General features: G+C 35.9%; 1 protein-coding gene across 1 annotated transcript in view; it reads right to left on the bottom strand.

The window, feature by feature from the left end:
• RUFY2 (RUN and FYVE domain containing 2) overlaps positions 1–24,193 on the bottom strand; it is a gene marked incomplete at its 5' end in the record, with an annotated part of 33,879 nt that extends 9,686 nt beyond the window's left edge. Inside the window, 9 exons of the mRNA XM_081824161.1 lie at positions 2,637–2,731; positions 3,323–3,452; positions 10,087–10,206; positions 12,612–12,709; positions 15,342–15,509; positions 17,895–18,011; positions 18,154–18,255; positions 20,441–20,510; positions 24,018–24,193. Of these exons, the coding sequence (XP_081680287.1) occupies positions 2,637–2,731; positions 3,323–3,452; positions 10,087–10,206; positions 12,612–12,709; positions 15,342–15,509; positions 17,895–18,011; positions 18,154–18,255; positions 20,441–20,510; positions 24,018–24,193 (1,076 nt within the window). The remainder of the gene's footprint in view (positions 1–2,636; positions 2,732–3,322; positions 3,453–10,086; positions 10,207–12,611; positions 12,710–15,341; positions 15,510–17,894; positions 18,012–18,153; positions 18,256–20,440; positions 20,511–24,017) is intronic.
• Positions 24,194–24,498: the final 305 nt, after the last annotated feature.

Raw genomic sequence — 24,498 nt, 5'->3', positions numbered from 1 at the left:
GGGTATTGAGGAGGGCACATTCTGCATGGAGCACTGGGTGTTATGCACAAACAATGAATCATGGAACACTACATCTAAAACTAATGATGTAATGTATGGGGATTAACATAAGAATAAAAAAAAATTAAAAAAAAAAATAAAGAAAAAGTGTATCAAGATATATCAACACAAGCATACAAGGATTTCACAGCATTATCATTTATAAAAGAAAAAAAATTAGAAAGTTTAAATTATAGCACACCCATCCTATGGAACATCTTGATGTACTGTACTTGATGTACTGTACTGAAAAAAAACAAACTCACAAACTTCAGAAGAACATGCATACAGTAGTTACAGAGGAGGTAGGCATGTATAAAAAAACTTAGTCAAAATAACCCTTGAAAATTCCTTAAATAGCCCATAAAGTTCAGTATAGATTGTTGAGTATGTCCAACCTTGAGCAGTAATTTTCATGCAAACCAAAAATTGAGAAACAATGAACTAGACTAAAGGAAAAAGGGGAAAAAAGTGAATTCAGAGGTGCCTGGTTGGCTCAGTTGGTAGAACATGCGACTCTTTAAGTAGGCTCCACGCTAGGGCTACTCAATGCAGGGCTTGAACTCATGATCCTGAGATCAAAACCGGAGCCAAGACCAAGAGATGAATGCTTAACCAAATGAGCCACCCAGGTACCCTGAGCGTGCAACTCTTGATCTCAGGGTTGTAGGTTCAAGCTCCACATTGGGTATAGAGATTACTTAAAATCTTAAAAAAAAAAAAGTAAGGAATCAGAGGGTATCATGCTAAGTGAAATAAGTCAGAGAAAGACAAATATCATATGATTTCACTCATATGTGGAATTTAAGAAAACAAACAGATGTACAAAGGGGAAGGGGAGGTAAAAATAAGAACTGAGAGGGAGGCAAACCATAAGAGACTCTATAGTTAAGAGAACAAACTGAGGGCTGCTGGGGGGTGGGGGGGCTAAATGGGTGATGGGGATTAAGGAGGGCACTTACTAGGATGAGCACTGGGTGTTATATGTAAAGTAATGAATCACTAAATTCTACTCTTGAAATCGTAATACTACACTACATGTTAATTAATTTGAACTTAAATAAAATTTAAAAAGTGAATTCAGCTATCTAAACATTAAAATGATTATGCCTTTAATAAACTATACAGTTTTTAGCACTGCGTGGGAGAGGGGTGGAAGGTAATATACACATTCCCCTTTTACTATTCTAATCTGTTTTAGTATTAAACCTTTATGATCTTAAATGTAAATATTATTTTTGTTGTGGGGATTGTGCATTGCTGAGTCCTTGGCACTTGGAATACTGCCTGGCACGTAATACAAGCTTAGTATTTGTCAAATGAATAAATGAGAAATAAGGTAATAAGCACTTAGCATAGGGTCTAGGTCAAAGTGCTCATTAGGTGAATGCCAGATTAGAATTGAAATCTTGCTTATTAGACTCACAATGTAAATTGTTCTTTGAATTTATAGAAACAAAAATAGCTTTATCTTTTCTTTTTTAAAGGCAACTCTACCCCGAATGTGGAGTTCAAACTCATGACCCCAAGATCAAGAGTCACATGTTCTACTAACTGGGCCAGACAGGCACCCCAACAGCTTTATCTTTTTAAGATCTAGTATTTCCTTTTGTGGTTTTAGTGAACTACTCTCCTATGGCCTTAGAAATTGGTCTCAAGATTTCTTAATGGAACTTCATCTTTAGCAATGAAGTCTCCTTTCCAGTTACAATTTCTATTGAGTTTGTTACAAATGATATATACGTACATATATGACTAATGATATATGATGAGATATTCACATATAAATTTGTTATGAGGTTCACTAAGGCTCACTAACTTTGAGGATTGATACTTGGGAGAGGGAGGAAATTGTGCTATTTGAATTTTTAACCACATAAAACAACAAAGGGGTTTATACAGGTGGTAAGATTATGGGCACTATAGCTTTCTTTTACTTTTCTCTTTTTTGGTGTTTTGTTTTTTTTTAACATGGCAGTGATATATTCAATACTAAATTAAACCTTCCGAGGCTTATCCCAGATACTTGGCAATATGTTCAATCAGGGCACAAAGATGAAGCTGCTAACCCAAAACACAGACCACATGGAACAAGGAGGAAGGTGAGAAAGACAGAACACTACTTCTTCTTGTCTTTCTAGCAACCCAGTAACACTTGGCTGCAACAGAACCAACCACACTGTATGGAGTTAAGCCCCAACTCGAGCACAAAACTCTCCACTTCTCACAATGTTGCCTCCTTCTCAAAACAGTCTGAAAATGATCTCTCCAGGTATTTTGGAAATTTGGTTTCTGTTGCTCTGGGGAAAATATATTAAATGAACTTCTGAATTCTCTAATTTGAAGAAATGAAACAAGAGTCTTAACTTTCATCTACTGGAAAGCATTTAAAGTTAAAATGTATTAAACTGAACCTAACTTTTAACAAAATCGCTCCAATCCAGTCTTGCATGTTTACCTTTAAGGTTTTTGGTTTTGATTTTAATAGTTTATATATTTTTTTTCTATATTTAAACTCTTCTGCCTACTTGGTTTGGCACACTCCTACCTTTATAAATGTCAATGACTATATAGATGAAGGAAAAAAGAGAAATTACTCGCTAAGTTTGTTGCCAAGTTCTTCAAGAGCTTGCTCCTGTTCATGATATATTTTTTTCAACTGCTGATTTTCATCCTGGATGTTAAGGAACTCCTTCAAAACAATAAAAGACAGAAAATGCAATTTAAAAGAAATAAACAAAAAACTCCCCATTGTACACATACCAATAATTAGGAACATATATCCTTTAGCTTTTTATAAAAAACAGAACTCTATGTCCAAGCTCTTTCATAGCTGTTCCATCAACTATCACCTATTTCCCATTCATTTAATCTCCTTACTGGTTTTCTTTTCTTTTAAGATTTATTTATTTATTTGAGGGGGGGAGGGCCAGAAGGAAAGAAAGAATCTCAAGCAGACTCCCCAGTGAGCACGGAGCCCAACACAAGGCTCAGGGCTCAATCCCACGACCCTGAGATCATGACCTGAGCTGAAACCAAGAGTCAAATGCTCAACCAATTGAGCTACCCAGGCGCCCCATGGTTTGTTTTTTTTTTTTTTAAGTAAACTCTCCACCCAATGTGGGGCCTGAACTCACGACCCCAAAGAGTCACCCCTTCTTACTGGTATTTTTAAAGATGACCAGTATATTCTGTCTCTTTGGTATAAATATAAATTATGATTTCTCTTTTTAAGTAACTTAGTTTTCAAAGATATAATTTTTAAAGTTTTACCACCATTTACTTTTTTAAGACTAATGATTTGTTGGGTCTCATTTCTAAGATGAGATAAGGCATCTTTCTCCTTTTGAAGATCTTCCTGCAAAGTCTGCCTCCATTCCTTCTCAATCTTCAAATCAGTTTCCAGCTGTACCCTTGAATGACAAACACACAGATGCTTAGTGCTATTTCTCACATGACAGTTGTCTTTCTTCAATAACACCATCTTTTTGATTATTTTCACTTTTGTGCATTTCTTCAGGTATTTTCTTTCATAAATATTTTTTGTAAACAAGTTCAGCAGCACCGGGTTTTCTGATCCCAACATATCAATATATTTGCCAACCACAAAAACTCCTTCCTAAACAATAATTTATGTCATTTTTAAATTCTGTGTACATAAATGCCATATGAGCATATAAAATGCCTTGAAGGGTATACCACACTATTAAAACTGGTTGTATCTTGGGGGAATAAAACAAAGGAGAAAAATGTGAAGTTTTAATTATTTACATTTCTGTGCCATGTACAAAATTTTACAACTAACTATTGTTCTGATATAAGAATTACAGCAACCACTAAACCAATTAAACATCAGTCACAGAAAAATCAACCCTGGTACTTTACAGATTGCTTACAGGACAGAGTTAGGCCCAAGAGACGCCAAGAGGAAAACTCATACAGCCTGGAAATGCCAATTCACATTCGAAAGCGCTAACATCATCATTCTAACAGGTGCTATCCGGCAAAACAAAAGTAATCAAATTCCTACACTTTAGGATACCAAAGAGAAATCATTTTGAAAATTATTGCTCATAAGTAGGTATAACAGATGAGGCATAAACAAATAATGCTACAATCTCTAATACTTTAAATTTTATTTTATTTTTTAAGATTTTATTTATTTGACAGAGAGAGACACAGAGAGGGAACACAAGCAGGGGGAGTGGAAGAGGGAGAAGCAGGCTTCCCACGAAGCAGGGAGCCCGATGCGGGGCTCGATCCCAGGACCCTGGGATCATGACCTGAGCCAAAGGCAGATGCTTAACCAACTGAGCCACCCAGGTGCCCTCTAATACTTTAAATTTTAATATCAATATATAATATTGAGACTTTCACAATATATCATTTTAATACTCTTGTGTTGATATTTTGATTACTTTTGTTTCCTCATAAAGTTAGCATTTCTATCTATAGCCATATTATTTTTCTGTGAAGTAAATTTTAGATTTTATAATTCAGGTTGAAGAGAAGAGATACCCCTAAATGGAATTTACAAATTGTTGATAAATACTATTTCACTACAAATTCAAAAGGAATTCAGAGACAGGTATATGTTACTAAAACTGAAGTAACCAAAGTATGGAGTGCCTTGAGTGGCCTCATCATCCAGAATCAGAAAAAAAAACAGTGAAAAAGCAAAGGAAAAATATTTTTAAGTTATTATAAATATATTGTCAAAATACACATTGACCACAAGAGGCAGAAACCATAAAGGAAAAATAAAGAAAAACTATTTAAAACTTCAAAATGTCTAGGGGCGCCTGGGGGGCTCAGTCGTTAAGCATCTGCCTTCGGCTCAGGTCATGATCCCAGGGTGCTGGGATCGAGCCCCGCATCGGGCTCCCTGCTCTGTGGGAAGCCTGCTTCTCCCTCTCCCACTCCCTCTGCTTGTGTTCCCTCTCTCACTGTCTCACTCTGTCAAATAAATAAATTTTTTAAAAAATTTAAAAATCTTAAAAAAAACTTTAAAATGTCTAAATTAAAAAACCACTATGAACAAAGTTTAAAAACAGTAAATTTAGAAAATATTTCAGTGTATGTGAGATACCCAGAGTAAATAAAGAACTCTTACAAGTAAATATTAATAAGCTGAACACTCCAAGGGAAAAAGTAGATAAGAACTGGCAATTCATAAAATAAGGAAATACAAAAGGATCCCACCAATAATCAAAGATACAAACTCAAACGATAAAGCACAATTTTTCAGGCTAAAGGATTCCTTTAGATTAACTGATACGATGGTGTATTAATTGATATGATACATTGCCCATGACATAGCACATGCAACAAACAAGATACTAAAAAGCATGTAGTATATCCTCTTTCTAAAATACATAAAAAAATCTATGTATACCAAAAAAAGGGATATTCATCAAAATGTAAAAAAAAAAAAACAACTATCTCTAATTTTTATTTTCTTCACATTTTCCTACATTTTCCAACAGCATGTAATACTTTCAAAGTCAGAAATCAATAAAGTTATTTCCATTTTAGGAGAAAAAAATGGAAATTGTTTTTCTTGAACAGAGTCCCAGCTGCCCCTTTCTACAGAAACCATTACAATTTTTCTGAGCCATCAGGGATTCCCTGATCTCCAAATTGTTCACATGTTCATGCTCTACCAAAATGGCACCAACTGAGAGACAAAATTATTTTCATGGTTTTAGCAGAAACAAACATCTTCTCTCTAGAGTTGTATCCAAGACTTATTAACTAGGTTAGCCCCATAGCAATAGGAACCCCAGAAGACAAAGAATAACATGGTGAGGAGTTCCCTGAGGCCTCTTTTTGCCTCCTATATAGCTCAGAGTGGGTGTTGAAGAAGCCCAGTATCTGTAATGGATACAGAAAAAAAAAAAAAAAAAGTCCAAAGAAAAGCCTGCTCTCTCTTGCTAAAGAACTGGGAAAAGGTAGCCTAAAATTGATAGAAACCTTTTTGACAATAAATGCCCTACTGCAGCAAAACAAAAAACAAAAAAACTCAGAGGAAAAAGCCATAGGCCCTCAACCACTGTTAGCAAAGGCCAAACGGGGAGCTTAGATTGCCATCCGACACTGACAATAATAAAGTGTCTCTCCCAATCCCCAAAGTGGTAATATCAGAGAAGTCCAAGTGGCAAGCCTGGACTTTCACTACTGCCCAACACCCTCTTATGGAGACCACATTGGGAACCTGGACTTTTAACCCCACATCAATAAGGTATTTCTCACCCTCCCCAGGTCAGTGAAAGCCACATGAGAAGCCTAGATTTCTACCCCTGCCCACTGAAATGAGGTACCTCTACCTCTCTTCCAGAATGGTGTCAGCAGAGACCAAGGCAGAACCCTGGACTTCCGCTCCTACTTGAGAGTAACAAGGCACCACTCCTCTTTTCCACAGTGTCAGTAGAGACTGAGTGGAAAGCACAGATTTCAATCCCTGCCCAGTAGTTAGGCACCCTTCTCCATCCCATCCAGAATGGTTCTAGGATTCTACTATCCCCACTTGGTATAAAGAGTCAGTGTTGGGGCACCTTGGTGGCTCAGTCTGTTAAGTGTCTGACTCTTGGTTTGGCTCAGGTCATGATCTTGGGGTCATGGAATTGAGCCCTGCATCTGGCTCCATGCTCAGTGTGGTGTCTGCTTGGGATTCTCTCTCCCCGTCCCTCTGCCCTTGCGCCTCCTGCTTGCACTCTAAAATAAATAAAGAAATCTTAAAAAAAGAGAGAGAGAGGAGTCAGCATCTATATTCCCCTGCTGGTGTGGTTTCAGTGGAGAGCTGCTAAAACTTAAATAAGATGTAGTCTCATAACATAATTCTCAATATGTCCAGAATGCAACTGAAAAACACTTGTCATACCAAGACCCAAGAAAAATCTTAACTTGGATGAGAAAAAACAGATGCCAACATGTCAGGTAATTCTGACTAGACAAGAATTTTAAAGCAGTCATCATAAAAATGCTATGACCGATTAAGAACACACTTGAAACAAAATAGTAAGTTTTAGCAAAAAAGATCAGACGAGATTGGGCACATTCAGGGTGGTACGGCCATAGACAAGTAAAAAAGAGAGAGAGAGGAAGGAAATATAGTCAAAAGGAAATATACAATAACCTCACTAAATGGGCTCAGTAGGAGAATGAAGATGATGAAAAGAATGAATTTCAAAACACTACAACAGAGGGGCACCTGGCTGGGTCAGTTAGTAGACCATGTGACTCTTGATCTCAGGGTTGTGAGTTCAAGCCCCACATTAGGCACAGAGCCTACTTAAAAAAAAAAACAACAAAAAAAACAACACTACAATAGAAATCACCCAATCTGAACAAGAGACAAAAAAGACTGGGGGAAAAAAAAGTGTCAGAGACCTTTAGGACTATTTTTTTAAAAATCTAATATTCAAGGTTATCAGAATTCCAGAGAAGAGAGGGGAGCTTGGGAGCCTGGGAAGCTCAGTCAGTTAAGCATCCGACTCTTGATTTCGGCTCCGGTCATGATTTCAGGGTTGTGAGATCAAGCACCGTGTCAGGCTCCATGCTCACAGCAAGGAGTCTACTTAGGATTCTCCCTTCTCCTACTTCCTTCTGTCCCCACTCCCTTTCTTTCTCTAAAGTGAGTAAGTCTTTTTTTTTTAAATAAGATTTTATTTATTTGAGAGAGAGAGAGAGAGAATGAGTGGGAAGGAGGGGCAGAGGGAGAGGGAGAAGCAGGCTTCCTGCTGAGCAGGGAGCCCAATGCGGGGCTCAATCCCAGAACCCTGGGATCATGACCCAAGCCGAAGGCAAATGCTTAACTGACTGAGCCACCCAGGTGTTCCTAAAGTGAATAAATCTTAAAAAAAAAAAAAAGAATTCCAGAAGAGAGAAAGCAGTTGGAGCTGGAAAAAATATCTAGAGAAAAAGCTGAAAATTTTCCAAATTTGGTAAAGATAAAGATTCAAGAAGCTGACCAAAGCCTAAAGAGGAGAAATCCAAAGAAATAATCTTGGGTAGAGGAACAGAATTCAAATGACAGTATTTTTCATCAGAAACTATGAAAACCAAAAGAAAGTGGTACAACACTTTTCAAGTGCTGAAAGAAAAGAACTGTCAACTCAGAATTCTAAGGATATTCTGAAAATATCTTTCAGAAATGAAGGTGAAATCAAGACCTCAGATGAAAAAAAATAAATAAGAGAATTTGTTGCCAACAGACCTACCCTAAAAGAAACACAAAAAAAGTTCTTCAGATACAGAAGAAAACTTGGAATTTCAGGAATGATGAAAGAACAATAAAGTTTTCTAAATTATGTTTAATGTTTGAAGGACAAACTATAATACTGTCTGATGTGGGGGCACATGGCTGGCTCAGCCATAAAGCATGCAACTCTTGATCTCAGAGTCATGAGTTCAAACTCAACAATGGACTTAGTTTATATTAAAAAAAAAACTTTCTAATATTGTCTGATATGGTTTGCGCAGAGAAAATATTTAAGTCAATTATGTTATAAAAGGGAGAGAGTAAAAAGATCTAAGTGGAAGTAAGGCTTCCACACTTCATTCAAAGTAGTAAAATGTTGGCACCAATAAACTGAAAAGTTGCAAATATATAAGACAGTATCTACAGCAATCATTAGAAAATCTATACGAAGAGATACACTCAAAAACACTATAGATAAATCAAAAAGGAATTCTAAATAATATTCAAGTAATCCATGGGAAGGCAGGAAAAAAGAAATAAAGGAATGAAAAACAAAACAACAAAAAAACAATAAAACAGCAACTTAAGCTCTCATATCAACAATTACACTAAATGTAAATGGACTAAATATATCATTAAGAAATTGTCAGAACAGATAAAAAATATGAACTATAAGAAACTTTCTTCAAATATACTGATGATGATAATAAAGATTAGGCTGAAAGTTTAAAGACCGAAAAGTGTGAATGTTAATGTTTTATTACATGACAATATTAATCAAAAGAAAGAAGTAGCTCTATTAACATCTGATAAAGAAAATTACCAAAGATAAAGAAGCATATTATGTTGATAAAAAGGTCAATTCACCAAAAAGATACAGCAATCCTAAATGTGTAGGCACCAAACAACAGAACTTCAGTATACAAGAAGCAAAAACCATTAGAACTAAAAGCAGAAATACACAAATCCACAATTAAAGTTGGGATATTCAACAAATCCCCTCTCAATAATTGACAGAACTATTAGAAAATTAGCAAAAATTGAGAGGAGTTTAATGTCACCTCAACCAATGGATCTCAAGGCAGCTTAGCAAGTTATACATCATAAATGGCATGTAGTCTTGTTTAATGATCTGTTAAACATAATACATAACTATTTTCTATTGTTGCTTTATTTTAATAACAAAAGTAGCACATATTGACTGGGGGAAAATACTGATGTTTAATAAAGTAAAAACTAAAATATCCCTGCCAATCTGCCATCACTCCCCTAAGATAATCATTCCCCAGAATCTGTATTCTTTAAACTCTTTTCTCTCTTTATATGTATATGTAAATATGCACATATGCACAGTTTTAATTTTATTAAAAAATGGGATTATACCTCACATACTGTCTGCAACTTGCCTTTTTCAGTCCAATGACGTATATGGACATCATTCTTAGCTGGTAATAGATATATAGATCTGTCATATGAAGTATTAATAAAAATGTTCTCAAAAAACTTCTTATTCTTTGATAAGTCCCTTTCAGTTACAAAGGCATATTACACTCAGTACCTAGAAATATAATGGCCATCTGCTTTTATATACCAGCAGAAAGAATAAAATTCTCCTTGAGCAAGGTAACAAGATAGTTGAAATGCTCTGAAAACAATAAGGGGACAAAAAAAACACAAGTTTTATCAATTATGTTTTCTAATTTTTTTTTATTTCTCAAGGAGAACTCCATAATCTAGCTGGCATCATTAACTAAAGGAAAATATAGGTATCCTACCATTATGTGCAAAAAAGAAGGGGTGGGAATTATGTTAATACAAGTACTTATTTCCAAGAGTGAAATACTCACAGCTGTTTCTCCTTTTGGGAGATTTGTTTCTGCAGATTGTCGGATTTACTCTGACACTCTTGTAGATATTTCTTGTCTTCATCTTCAGCTTCCATTTGCGCCTTCTCTGCTTGCTGCAATCTGGTGTAATTCAAATCAACTTTGGGTAAAACTGAGGCTAGAACTAGGGTGTAAAAGGGTGAAGAAGACAAATAAAAGAAAAATGGGGAAATAGAAACATTTCTAAATGAAAACAAAGTTTGGGGGGAAACTCACAAACTCAAACGTGAAAGAGCCACACAATGTCTAGAAATTGTTATGTGATTTTTTTTCAATATAACATATAATATGCCCAGAATACTATCTTCAAATTTGTTTTATTTCTTGTTCATAATTAACAATGCAAAGCAATACAGCCTTTACCACTTACGTAGAGCAGAATGAATTAACTTCGAAAGTATAATGGGTGTGTTACTGCCTTTTTACAAAACCATGTAAAGCACAGTATTTACGTCTACACTAGGTGAAGAAGCCACATTGTTATTTATTATGTTAGGATGTGTATGCCAGGAATCAAGTGTGCTACAAGGCCAAGAGCAAAGACCTGCAATTATTTCGAACAGCCAAGTCCTCCCTGTAGGATCTTTATGCATTTACTACATTATGCCGAAAGCTGTGTGTGTGTGTGTTGTGTGTATGTTAAGATTCGAAAGAATATAGTATTAGTTGGCAACATTCTCTAGAGATCATTTTTGTTCATCACTGATGTTTAAATAGCTTAAAATGTGATTTTCATTTGTTCTGTTTTTATTTGTAAGTCATTGCTTCTCCCTGTGCTTAGCTCCACTCCCTGCCTCCCATCTAGGATTTCTTAGATTTAACTTCAATGTTTTTATAAGAAAACTTTTCCCACGTATTAAAGAGACATTAACTCCTTGTAGGGAATCACAGGCAAAATTTCTATTCAACTAGCTGAAAACACTCTTCTTTTCTTCCTAAAAACATACCAGTGGGGCAACCTGACACATTTGAGAAGTATAAATGCCACTTCTGAGCAAAAGAGAATAACATTCAAGTTATCTCTAAATTGAAATTTAATTTTAAAATATTAATGTAGGGGGACAGGGACCCAAGTATTTCTCTAAGATTACAGAAACTAAAATAAAACTCAGAGTGAGGTAGGGCTTGAAGTTGTGCTATCACAGAAGAGGGCTAAGGGAACTGGAAAACTGAGGTGCTAGAGCACAAGAGAATGGCCAATCTGGGTTATAAACTATTTTAAAACATATTAAAAAATCAGTAAAGAAGCCATTAGGCCAAGAGTGGGCCAAGAGGGAAAATTTGTGCCAACACACTGTGAAACCAAAGGGTTAACTTATTTTTAAACAATGTTTATATTTTCCATCAAAAAGTAGCTAAAAAGATAAAACTGCACTTGAAAATCCTGACCTCCAAAAGGTCAATACTCAAATCAGCCTTTGTGCACGAGGTTTGAGGAATGTGTTTTTGGAAATCCAAGTGCACCCACTCTGCTTCATGGCAGTGTATTACCACAGCAGCTGATCAAGAAGTGGACAGGGTTCTTAATACCCTTTTCAAATACTTAATAGCATAAATTATTTTCTATTTAATATATTATAAAATTGTCGACTCTCTTTTAGTCTGTTTAAATACAAGTGGTTTTCAGAAAGATATATCTTTGACCAGCTTGTACTGGTCCTGAGTGTCACTGCTGGCATATTTCACCAATGACATTGCAATTGTCCTAGTTTGAGTTAACAAATCACTGTCACTTCATAATGGAATGGACAGAAATTAAAGACAGAGAAAGGTAATAAAGATGTCCAAAATGTAAAAATGGGGATAAAGAAAACAAAAAAGAAAAAAGAAGAAAGAGGATGTCAATAAAAGAATATTCATGTCAATAAAGCATTAATAGTTATGTTTTTCATAAGTAGATTCAAAGAAAGCAATGATAAGACATATGTTGACACCAACATGACAGGTCAATGGAAATACATTACATTTTCCAACAATAAAAGTGAAAAATGCCAATACAAAACAATTCAATTTAAATAAAATTATTTATTGGTTTGGGTTGAGGGTCCTAGCTCAAAGAAACGCAACTAAACTGCCAACTCAAAGCTTGATTTCAGATAAAGAGATGATGAATGACAAAGGATATGAAAATCAATATGCATGGAAATCAATCAGGGATAATTCCACCATAGATTTTGTTCGTTCTTCACTTTTTTAAAGTTTTTGTTTGTGTATTTGTTTTATGTCATCGATTGAACCACATGAAATTGCCGATATTAAATCTTTTAAGAAAATCCACAAAATGGCAAATTCAAATGAATTCAGCCTACTATAAAGCAACTTGATTCCATGCAACAACCAAAACAAAAAAGGCAAAATCCTGCTGGGCTTAAAAAAAAAAAAGTCCTAATAAATTTTCCTAATGGTTTTTGTGGCAGGTGTCAGAGTTGAATAAAGAAAAGGGAGAAAAAAAGGAAAAAAAGAAACTAAGACTGAAAATGCTGTACCTTTGCTCCAGCTGCCTCATGGCTGCAGTAATTTTATTGGTTTTTTCTTCTAGTCGGACAATTATTTCATTTTTTTCTTTCAAGCCATCTTCAGAACCCTATGTAGAAAGAAAAAAAAAAACAACTATAGTGGCTTTGATTTTTAAACCTGAATATTTTTAAGTTTTGTATACCATTTCACTATGGAATTTTTACTTTGAAATGAGTAGAGCTAATTTGTAGGTTAAAATACTCCTATGATATAAAGCAGCAGTACTATTAGTCTTCAATTAAAATGTAATAAAAAGAGCTGCCTTTAGTGTTTCTGGAAGACAACAGAATAAACTCTTGTAAACTATGCTTTTTTTTCCAATTAAAGAGTTTTTGGCAACAAATCTACTTAAACAGTGATGTCACTTTATGAGAGAATTGTAACGATTATTATAGTAAAGCATTTTTTTTTTTTTAAGATTTTTTTATTTGAGAGAGAGAGAGCACGAGCAGCGGGGAGGGACAGAGGGAGAGAGAGAAGCAGACTCCCCACTGAGCAGAGAGCCCCATACGGGGCTGGATCCCAGGACTCTGGGATCATGATCTGAGCTGAAGGCAGACGCTTAACTGATTGAGCCACCCAGGTGCCCCTACAGTAAAGCATTTCAATCAAAATTAAATCTTTCTCAGGGCCCTTGGCTGGCTCAGTAGGTAAAGCATGTAGACTGCTGATCTTGGGGTTGTAGATCTGAGCCCATGTTGGGTGTAGGGATTACTTAAAAAAATAAAATCCTGAGGCGCCTGGGTGGCTTAGTCGTTAAGCGTCTGATGCCTTTGGCTCAGGTCATGGTCCCAGGGTCCTGGGATCGAGCCCCACATCAAGCACCCTGCTCTGGGGGAAGCCTGCTTCTCCCTCTCCCACTCCCCCTGCTTGTGTTCCCTCTCTCGCTGTTGTCTCTGTCAAATGGGTATTAAAGAGGGCACGTTCTGCATGGAGCACTGGGTGTTATACACAAACAATGAATCATGGAACATGACATCAAAAACTAATGATGTAATGTATGGTGATTAACATAATAAATTTAAAATTTTTTAATAATTTTTAAATTTAAACTTTAAATTTAATAAATTTTAATATTTTAAATTTAAATATTTAAATTTTACATTTAAATTTATTAATAAATTATTAAATTTAAAATTAAATATTTAAATCTTAAATTTTAATAAATTTTAATAAATTTAAAATTGATAAATTTAAATTTTTTTTAAAAAGTAAAAAAATAAAATCTTAAAAAAATAATAATTAAAGGGGCACCTGGGTGGCTCAGTTGGTTAAGTGTCTGACTTCAGCTCAGGTCATGATCTCAGGGTCCTGGGGTCAGGCCCTGTGTTGGTCTCCACACTCAGCGGGGAGTCTGCTTCTCCCTCTCCTTCTGCCCCTCCCTCAAGCTCATGCTCTCTCTCTCTCAAATAAATCTTTTTAAGAAAAAATAAATCTTTCTCAGGACTACACTGTATAAAGAATTCACAGAAATGTCCTGCATATTTAGATTGAGTTTTCCCAAAAGATTTAATCTTCATACTTAACCTTTTGGCATTAAAAAAGAAATTCAGATAGGTGATTTGTTTATTCTTTGATACCTATTCCATTGCTACACTACTTAAGCTTCCATACAGAAAAAAAGTCACTGGTTTTTATTACTAATATAGCACAGCTAAAAACCAAATCCTTCATACAAAAGTTATTTTCAATTTACATTACACTCAAGAAATTCTAAGAATTTAAGAATGAGCCTTACCTCCAAAATCTATAAAGAACTTATCAAACTCAACACTCCCCCCAAAAATAATCCAGTTACAAAATGAGAAGACATGAACAGACACTTCCCTAAAGAAGACATCCAGATGGCTAACAGACACATAAAAAGATGCTCAACATCTCTCATCATCAGGAAATACAAATCAAAATCACAATGAGATACCACCGTACACCTGTCAGGATGGCTAAAATTAACACAAGAAACAACAGGTGTTGGCAAGGATGCAGAGAAATGGGAACCCCTTGCACTGTTGGTGGGAATGCAAACTGGTGCAGCCACTCTGGAAAACAGTATGGAGGTTCTTCAAAAAGTTAAAAATAGAACTACACTATGATCCAGCAATTGCACCACTAGGTATTTACCCAAAGAATACAAAAATATAGATTTGAAAGGAGTACATGCACCCTGATGTTTATAACAGCATTATCAACAATAACTATGGAAAGAGCCCAAATGTCCATTGACTGATGAATGAATAAAGATGTGTTATATGTGTGTATATATGTGTGTGTGTGTATATATATATATATATATATAAAATGGAATATGACTCAGCCATCAAAAAGAAGGTCATCTTAACATTTGCAACGACATGGATGGAGCTACAATGTATTACACTAAGCAAAATAAGTTAGAGAAAGACAAATACCGTATGATTTCACTCATATGTGGAATTTAAGAAACAAAACAGATGAACATATAGGAAGGGGGAAGAAAAAAGAGGGAAACCGTAAGAAACTCTTAATGACAGAGAACAAACGGAAGGTTGCGGGAGGGATGTGGGTGGGGGATGGGCTAGATGGGTGATGGGTATTAAGGAGGGCACTTGTTATGATGAGCACTGGGTGTTGTATGTAAGTGATGAATCACTGATTTCTACTCCAGTGTAGGTTAACAAACTATAATTATAATAAAAATTAAAAAAAAAAATGATCCTTACCTGCAACTTTTGATACATTTCTATGTTAATTGCTTTAACTTCCTCTAGTTGTTGCCGAAGGCCTATCAGAGTATCCTGCTTCTCATGGATATCTTTCTCCAACAGCTTCATGGCAAGTTCAATTTCATGTTTCATACTAACTTGTACCGCTAGCTCATTTTCCACATCCTGCAATTTCAACATATCCTCAATTCACATACCACTTCAGGATGTCAAAAGCCAGACACACGACAGTTAATGACAACATGAAGAATTTTCTATTCACTATGTAGACTTTTTTTAATGGTTTCATGTCACTAGGTATATGTCTTTTTATTTTTTAAGGATTTTATTTATTTATTTATGTGAGAGAGAGACAGAGAGCACAAGCAGGGGCAGCAACAGGCAGAGGGAGAAGCAGGCTCCCTCCTGAGCAAGGAGCCAGATGTGGGGCTCAATCCCAGAATCCTGGGATCATGACCTGAGCAGAAGGCAGATGCTTAACCGATGAGCCACCCAGAAGTCCATGTAGACCACTCTTAAAAAAAAAACAAAATACGTTCCACTCAATTTTGCTATGAACCTACTTGAAAAAATAGTTTATTCATTTAAAAAAATAAAAAAAATACATAGACTACTCTTTTGAGGTTTAAGCCCCATAAAGGGAATCAACCAGGTCCTATAACATAACATTCTAAATATTTTCAACTGTGTATTTTGTGAAAATGAAAGCATTTTCTAGATATTATCACTATTCTACTGCTTCAAAATTATTTTTATGCCTCATAAACTCAGTATTAATTTTCCTTAATCAAAGAAATAAAGTAGTCTGGGGGTGTCTTGCTGGCTCAGTTGGAGGAACATGCGACTCTTGATCTTGGGGTCATGAGATCCAGCCCCCACATTGGGTGTAGAGATTTCTTAAATAAATAAAACTTGAAAACACACACACACACACACACACAAAGTAATCCATACAAGTGAAGGCCAAAGATAACTCAAAACCCCACTTCACAGTTTCAATTTCTTCTCTTATAGAATTTTACATTGGGGTGGGGGGATGGGGTACATGGAGGGCACATGATGGAATATACAACCACGTGTTATATACAACTGGTGTTGTATATGGGTGCACATGGGTGTTATATACAAATGATGAATCACTGAACTCTACCTCTGAAACTAATAATAAGCTATAAATTAAAAAATTCTCACATCAAAAACAAAGAAGTTTCCTAATATTAAAGACAAACAGCAAAAGGGATGGAAAGGCTAGCAATAGTCTCTTCTTGACCTGGGTGGTGATTATACAGTTATTTATGTTATAACCCATTAAGCTGTACATTTGTATTTTTCTGTAGGTATTATATCAATTTAAGGTTAAAAAAATCAGTTAAATAAATAAATAAAATCTTAAAAAAAAATTATTTCAGAGAGAGAGAGAGCGTGCGAGAGACAGCATGAGCCGGGGGAGGGATCGGGGAGAGGGAGAGAGAGTCCCAAGCAGACTCTGCACTGAGTGCAAAGCCCAATGCAGGGCTCCATCCCACCACCCTGAGATCATGACCTGAGCTGAAATCAAGAGTCTGACGCTCAACTGACTGAGTCACCCAGGTGCCCCATTATTTTTTTTAAAGTAACTTCTATGCCCAACATAGAGTTGGAAATCATGACCCCAAGATCAAGAATTGCATGCTCTACCAACTGAGCCAGCCAGGCACCCCCAAAATAAGTTAATTTTAAATATGATTTGGAGCACCTGGGGGGCTCAGTCAGTTGAGCATCTGTCATCAGCTCAGGTCATGATCTCAGGGTCCTGAGATCGAGCCCCCTGTCAGGCTCTCCGCTCAGTGGAGAGTCTGCTTCTCCCTCTTCCTCTGTGATCCCTCTCGCTTTCACTCTCTCAAATAAATAAAATCTTTTAAAAAAATTTTAAGTATCATTTTAGTCCTATTTGAATCCATCATTCTGTTTGTTTTTGTTTTGTTGTTTTTTTTAAAGATTTATTTATCTGACAGAGAGACACAGCAAGAGAGGGAACACAAGCAGGGGGGGGTGGGAGAGGGAGAAGCAGGCTTCCCGCTGAGCAGGGAGCCCGATGTGGGGCTCGATCCCAGGACCCCGGGATCATGACCTGAGCCGAAGGCAGACGCTTAACGACTGAGCCACCCAGGCGCCCTTATTTATTTTTTAAAAAGATTTTTATTTATTTGAGAGAGAGAGAGAGCATGAGAGGGGGGAGGGTCAGAGGGAGAAGCAGACTCCCCGCTGAGCAGGGAGCCCGATGGGGGGCTCGATCCCAGGACCCTGGGATCATGACCTGAGCTGAAGGCAGACACTTAACGACTGAGCCACCCAGGCGCCCCATCTATTTTGTTTTTTTAATGCTGGTCACAATCCATTCATTTCAGATTATAACACAGTTTAAAAACACTCGATAAAAAAAGAATCTGAAGGGGTTGTAAGGGGGTGAGATTTCTATCCCACAGCAAGGAAGATAAAGCTAAAAAAGAGATTTTAAGTGATGCTTAAGGGTAAATTATTATTATGATTATTTTTGCTAATGTAAACTACCTGTCTTAACTGAGATTCATCTCGAAGCTGCCTTCTGGCTTCGTTGTACATTTCATCCAGCCCCTGCCGAGAATGCTTGTATGTTTGAAGCTCAGTTTCCACATCCACTTTGGTAACCTAAGAAGAAAACATCAAGCTTTTTACTGTGTCATCACTACTATCAGTACAGCACAGAAATAAATATCCAGTCTATGCAGAAGTCCCCAAAAGTTGCAATTTCTGACACAAGACAGTGTGTTCGCAAACAGTCCATACTTACCTCCAGGTGCTGCTGTGTTTTCATTAAAATCAGTTTATTTTCACTTCGTAATTGATGATTTTCTTCTTGGAGTTTAATGATATTATTTTTTGCTATTGCTAACTAAAAATTATGAAACAGGGACAAGAAAAAAGATTTTAAACACCTTTACTTATACTTGCTTTACAGGTTATGATCATCGCTATAAACAATAGAATATAAAAGCTTAAAACTAGTCAAATGTCTCACATCTACAGAAGCTTTCATAAGAAAAATGTGCTAGTATCCTAAGATACCAATAAAAAAATTCAACTCTCATTTCTAGTATTTCCTTTTATTAGTCAAAATATATTGTTAGTTAAAACATATCATGCATATCTGATTTAAGTATGTTCTGAATACAAAGTATCATGAAACAATAAGACTGTAAAGACCTGTGTAAAGATAAAAGATCTATAAGAAGGCTGTGCTATCATTGAAAATATGATACAGACCTTCATGATAACCAAATAGGACACCCTCTGAAATAGATAACACTGAGTGACCATCACAAATATGAGACATTTTTCACCATCAGAGTTAAACTAAGTGGCTTGGTTCTGAGGCCTACAATGAAAAGAGGGATTCCAGGAAAGGAAAGCAGGAACCATCCCCAATGTTGGCTTATAAATAAATTTCTGAACACTTCATCAGGGATATAACTTGAACTTCACAGTGTGCCTAAGGCCAAGAAGAAGCACAAACTAGAGAGCAGCTCTAATGGTCCCAATCTATCAAACTACCAAATGGTCCCGATGGCCAACAGATACATGACAAGATGCTCAACATCACTCATCATTAGGGAAATGCAAGTTAAAACTACAATGAAAGACTACCTGTCAGAATGGCTAAAATCAGAAACACAAGAAACAACAGGTGTTGGCGAGGATGTGGGGGAAAAAAAAGGGACCCTCGGTGCACTATTGGTGGAAACAGAAACTGGTGCAGTCACTGTGGAAAACAGTATAGAGTTTCCTCAAAAAATTAAAAATAGAACTACCCTACAATCCAGTAATTGCACTACTGGGTATTACCCCCAGAATACAAAAACACTAATTCAAAGAGATACATGCATCCCTGTTCACTGCAGCATTATTTACAATAGCCAAACTATGGAAGTGGCCCAAGTGTTCACTGATAGATGAATGGATAAAGAAGATGTAGTGAGTGGATGGAATGTTATTCAGCCATTAAAAAGAATGAAATCTTGCCATTTGCAACAACATGGATAGAGCTACAGAGTTTAATGCTAAGCAAAATAAGTCAGAGAAAGACAAATACTGTATGATCTCACTCATATGTGGAATTTAAGAAACACATGAGCAAAGTCAAAAAAAAAGAGAGAGAGACCAAGAAACAGACTCTTAACTATAGAGAACAAACTGATGGTTACCAGAGGGGAGATGGGTGGTGGGACTGATGAAATAGGTGATGGGGATTAAAGAATACACTTACCATAATTAAAAAATGAAACAAAAGAGAACACTATCAAGTGGTCCCAAACTATCAAAATAAAGATACATTTGCAGTCATGCAAGTAATCATGTGCTCCCTGGTTTGGAAAAATTAGGCCAGTTCTAAAAGAATTAAGAATTTTAATTAACACAGAAAGTAGGGTTCAGAGCACTCGTGACAGATTTCTTCCTCTAGCCTAAATAATTCTGAAAATAGAAAGCAGTAACTCTGTGGATTAAAAAAAAAAAAACTTATCTAAAGCAACTTTACAAACAGTATTAAAAAGAGAGCAGGGATAAATTTCCAGTCTGGGACCACCAGATAGGCGCTCTGACAACGCAGGAAACCAAAGCACACGGGATGAGGTTTATACTTGGTTGGGTGGAGAAAGGGTGGCCATGAGCAGGTAGTGGTGCTTGTAAAGAAAAGTAATCTGAATAGTGGAACAAGACAAACAGTATCATTTTAATGAGAATTTCTACCTATAGGTGATTCACTATCTAAATAGAGGTCATTCAGATTTTAAAGAGAATCACAGCTTATTCATAGAAGGGCTTGTATAAGTGTCATCTTTGGGGCTCATTTCTAGGAGTATCTCAAACAACTCACAGATTTACCAGAGAATTTACCTGAGAAAATGTGGTTTCTCTAGAACTTATAATCATCAATTATAACTATATTGCAAATATTCCATCATAAGGATGAAAATGTGCACCCATGCACATGCACACTTAGTGTATTCATACTTAAAATGGAAAAGGATCAAAAATACTCAGTCCGTGTAAGACAACTATCCATGGCTGGGTTACAATACCTCTTCAATCAGCTTAGTATTTGACTTTTCTAATGAGTCAACTCTTGAATGGAGACTGCTGACTGTGCTGCTGAAATTAATAAAGAAAAAACTCATTCAAATCACACAAATTCACAAAAGTAAGAAAAGGTATGTTATCCTGGACTTACCATGTTAACTAACATGCACCGACTATCCTGAATTTGTCAGTGTGGGAAATTTCATTAAGTTGGATAACCAGATTTGGCTAGGAAAGCAATAAAGACTGGAGCAAAAAACTCATTTCTATTAAAATTCCACTTTATGCTGTTCATTATTTTTTGCTGTCTTCTTAGAGTCTTTCTTACATTTACATTTTAATACTTAGGAATGGATTCCACACAAAGACTACCAAGTATTATTAAAATTAAAAATTATCTTTTAAAGGATGAACTTTAAATATCCACTTTATAATTAAGTGGCTTAATAAGCATTTACAGCAGTCTTCAACACAAGCCCATTCTGTTTCCACTCTCCACTTTCATAATCACTTAAAGACCTCTAAAGTCACCCATAGTTTGGGAAATGTGAATATGAAATTCACATCAGGTACCCGGACAGCCAGCAGCTAAGCAAACACCCTTTCAAGGATATAGCTAAAAGTCAGGTTAAGCCGAATGAACTTGGTTTTTTTGTATTTTTGTTTAAATTGATCAAGATTGGACATTACTGTACATTTTTTTCCTGCATTTTTATAAATCTTGATAAAAAATCGTATTTCAAACTGTACAGTCACCAGAAGTACACAGTTATCAAAAATGCACACACTTCCCTTGGCATCTCCGAGACTGGACATTATTGTACATTTTATTTAGTTTGTTTTTCAAGACCTTGTTTCTACCACCTCAAGCTTTAATAACATAATATGCTGTTTACATCACAATAAAACCTATCATAGATTTAAACAAATTTTATACCAGCCTCAGAAATAAATATTGGCATTTTAGTTTAACTAGTGAAACAAATTTTTTTTCATTCATATTAAATCATTTTTAAATATTATCATTCTTAGGGAAACAACTTGAGTTTTTCACAAACAGCAACAGGGTATCCGGATGGTGAGACCTTAACAGGTGTGGGACTAAGAGACAGAGGATCAAAGTTAGAGTTCCTGCTTTTCTACTTTCTGTGTCACCTTGAAAGCTGTAAAACCTTTCTGAGCTCCAGTTTCCTTACCTATAAATCAGATAATAATATCTGTCCTACCTTTATGTAAGAATCAATAAAATATTAATCAAAAAAGCACTTTTGAAAATAAACCCTCAATAGTTTTCTTTGAATGAGGGATAATATGTGAGTTCTATTTTTTTCTTTATCTGTTTTCTGTATTTTTTTAAGTACTCTAAATATACAAAAACATTCTAACTGGAAAAACAAACCTTTTTAAAACCGTAAAATGTACAAAAGTAAGGCACTAGCACTGCTGTAAATGATTTAAAACACATAATTTCAAAGAGAATGAGAAAACTCCTTGAACCAAATGGAACAGACTCTAAGATAAACTGTTGAGTAAAAACAGTGAACTACAGAATAGTGTAAAAATTATGCTACTTTACGTGTAAAATAACTGAGGGGAAGGGAACTTTAAGAAAATATATGCATATTCTTGTTTATTTGTATAAAGTATCTCTGGAGGCATACACGAGAGCCTATTAATTAGTCCCAAAGAGGGAAACCAGGTGATTGGATATCAAGGAGGAGGGAGGCTTTTTGTTCATGTTCCTTTTGAAGTTTAAACTATGTGACTATATATATATTTTTTAAAGATTTTATTTATTTATTTGAGAGAGAGCAAGCACGAGCAGGGCAGAGGGAGAGGAAGAAACAGACTCCCCGCCAAGCAGGGAGCCCAATGCAGGGGATGCAGGGCTCGATCCTAGGACCCTAGGATTGTGACCTGAGCTGAAGGCAGTCGCTCAACCAACTGAGCCAACAGGCGCCCCAAACTATGTGAATATATTACCTGTTGCCAAAAGTGAATAAAGCTTTAAGAGTAAGTAAATAAGCAATACAAAGTTGCATTTAGAAATATAATCTCAGAATTACAAATTAGAAAACACACATACATACACATATATTTCCTATGACATCTTTTATTAAAACTCTGTGATTAAAAAAAAAGACAATGATACAAGATATTTCCTATCTCTCCAACTTCAGAGAAAGCAAGAGTTACAGCTTCTTATCTTTCTAAAATGGGAAAATGTTTAATTTTATTTTCTGACTACTGAACGAAACTTAGAAAATCAGAAAAGTATAAAGAATAAAATAGAAATTATCCATAATTTCATCACCCAGAGACAGTCATTTTTGCTAATTATTCATTTTAATTAATGGGAACAGTCTCCATTTCTAACTATGTAGCAAATATTATTCACTTTACCTGTGCTATCTAGTCCAAACTAAAATGTACTATAACTGTAAAATACACATTGGCTTGTGAAGACAATACAAAGAAAGAATATAAAATACCTCATGAATAATTGTTATATTGATTACATATTGAAATAATATTTTGGGTATACTGGGTTGAATAAAATATATATATATTTTTTAAAGATCTTATTTATTTATTTATTTGAGAGAGAGAGAGAAACAGCATGAGAGGGGATAGGGCCAGAGGGAGAAGCAGGCTCCCCACTGAGCCGGGAGCCTGATGTGGGACTCGATCCCAGGACCCTGGGACCATGACCTGAGCCAAAGGCAGTCGCTTAACCAACTGAGCCACCCAGGCTCCCATAAAATATATTTTTAATTAATTTCATGTTTTTTTACCTTTTTAATGTGGTTACTAACAATTTTAAATTATCTGTATGACTCACATTTTATTTCTATTAGTCAGAACTGCACTATACTATTTTACATATTGATCTCAGAAATTCTTACAAGTATTCACTGACAGCTTCAATGCCCAGGTGACATATATAAGGAAATAAAATATAAGGAAAAACTCCCACCATAGGAGGCGACAGCCACATTTACACATGAAGCTCTTTGAAGTAGGAAAAATGAATTTGTGAACCATAAAAATGATATAAACTTCCACCCTATCTAGCCTTTTCTTCTGAAGGATACAGGGATAAGTTTGAAATTCTGTCTTTATTTTTTTGACCCCTCCCCAGAAGTTCTATTTTTAAATTCTCCAAATGTTCTATCTGAAAATCTGACTCTTGGAAAGCCTGGGTGGGTCAGTCGGTTAAGCGGCTGCCTTTGTCCCAGGTTATGATCCAAGGGTCCTGAGATCAAGCCCCGCATTGGGCTCCCTGCTCAGCGGGGAGTCTGCTTCTCCTTCTGCTGTTCCCCCTGCTTGTGCTCTAATCTCACTCTCTCTCAAATAAATAAATAAAATCTTAAAATTAAAAAAAAAGAAAATCTGACTCTCATTTTTGAAAATGAATTAGCTCCAATAATTCTCTGTATTCTTAATTTCTATTCTCTACTCCCTCAACCCTTTCTCAAAGATGTTTAGTAGGAAGGAATAGGGTAAAGTGGACCTGAAAAGGGTGTAAAAAACCTCTACGACAATAGTCACAAATATCCAAGTATCCATAATACTTACTTCAGTTGTCTATTTAATTCTTCAACATAATTCTTCTGGTCTAATATGGCAGCAATTTGAACATTCCTAAAGAGGGGGAAAAGCAGCTTTGTGTCAGTTGGAAAGGTATTTACTGAAGGACCAAAAAAATGTCTACGGCGCCTAAAATTGTTGTAAAACCATAATGGCAAAAAACATTATCTTGCCTTTAAATAAAATTCAAGAATCTTTATAATAATGTAGCAGTAAGCTGTGTACTAATTATAACCTTTGTTAAGTCTAGTATTAGCAAGTAATCTATTTAACAATACCATTAAAAAGTATATTTAAGAACTCTTTTGCATCAGTATGTTTTTTAATTAAAATACATTTGACAGGGGCGCCTGGGTGGCTCAGTCATTAAGCGGCTCAGGTCATGATCCCAGGGTCCTGGGATTGAACCCCGCATCAGGCTCCCTGCTCAGCGGGAAGCCTGCTTCTCCTTCTCCCACTCCCCCTGCTT

Source organism: Leptonychotes weddellii, chromosome 6 (genome assembly GCF_054177405.1).
Source record: "Leptonychotes weddellii isolate Sample4059 chromosome 6, ASM5417740v2, whole genome shotgun sequence".
Taxonomy (NCBI): Eukaryota; Metazoa; Chordata; class Mammalia; order Carnivora; family Phocidae; genus Leptonychotes; species Leptonychotes weddellii.
This window is presented reverse-complemented; position numbering and strand designations above follow the sequence as displayed.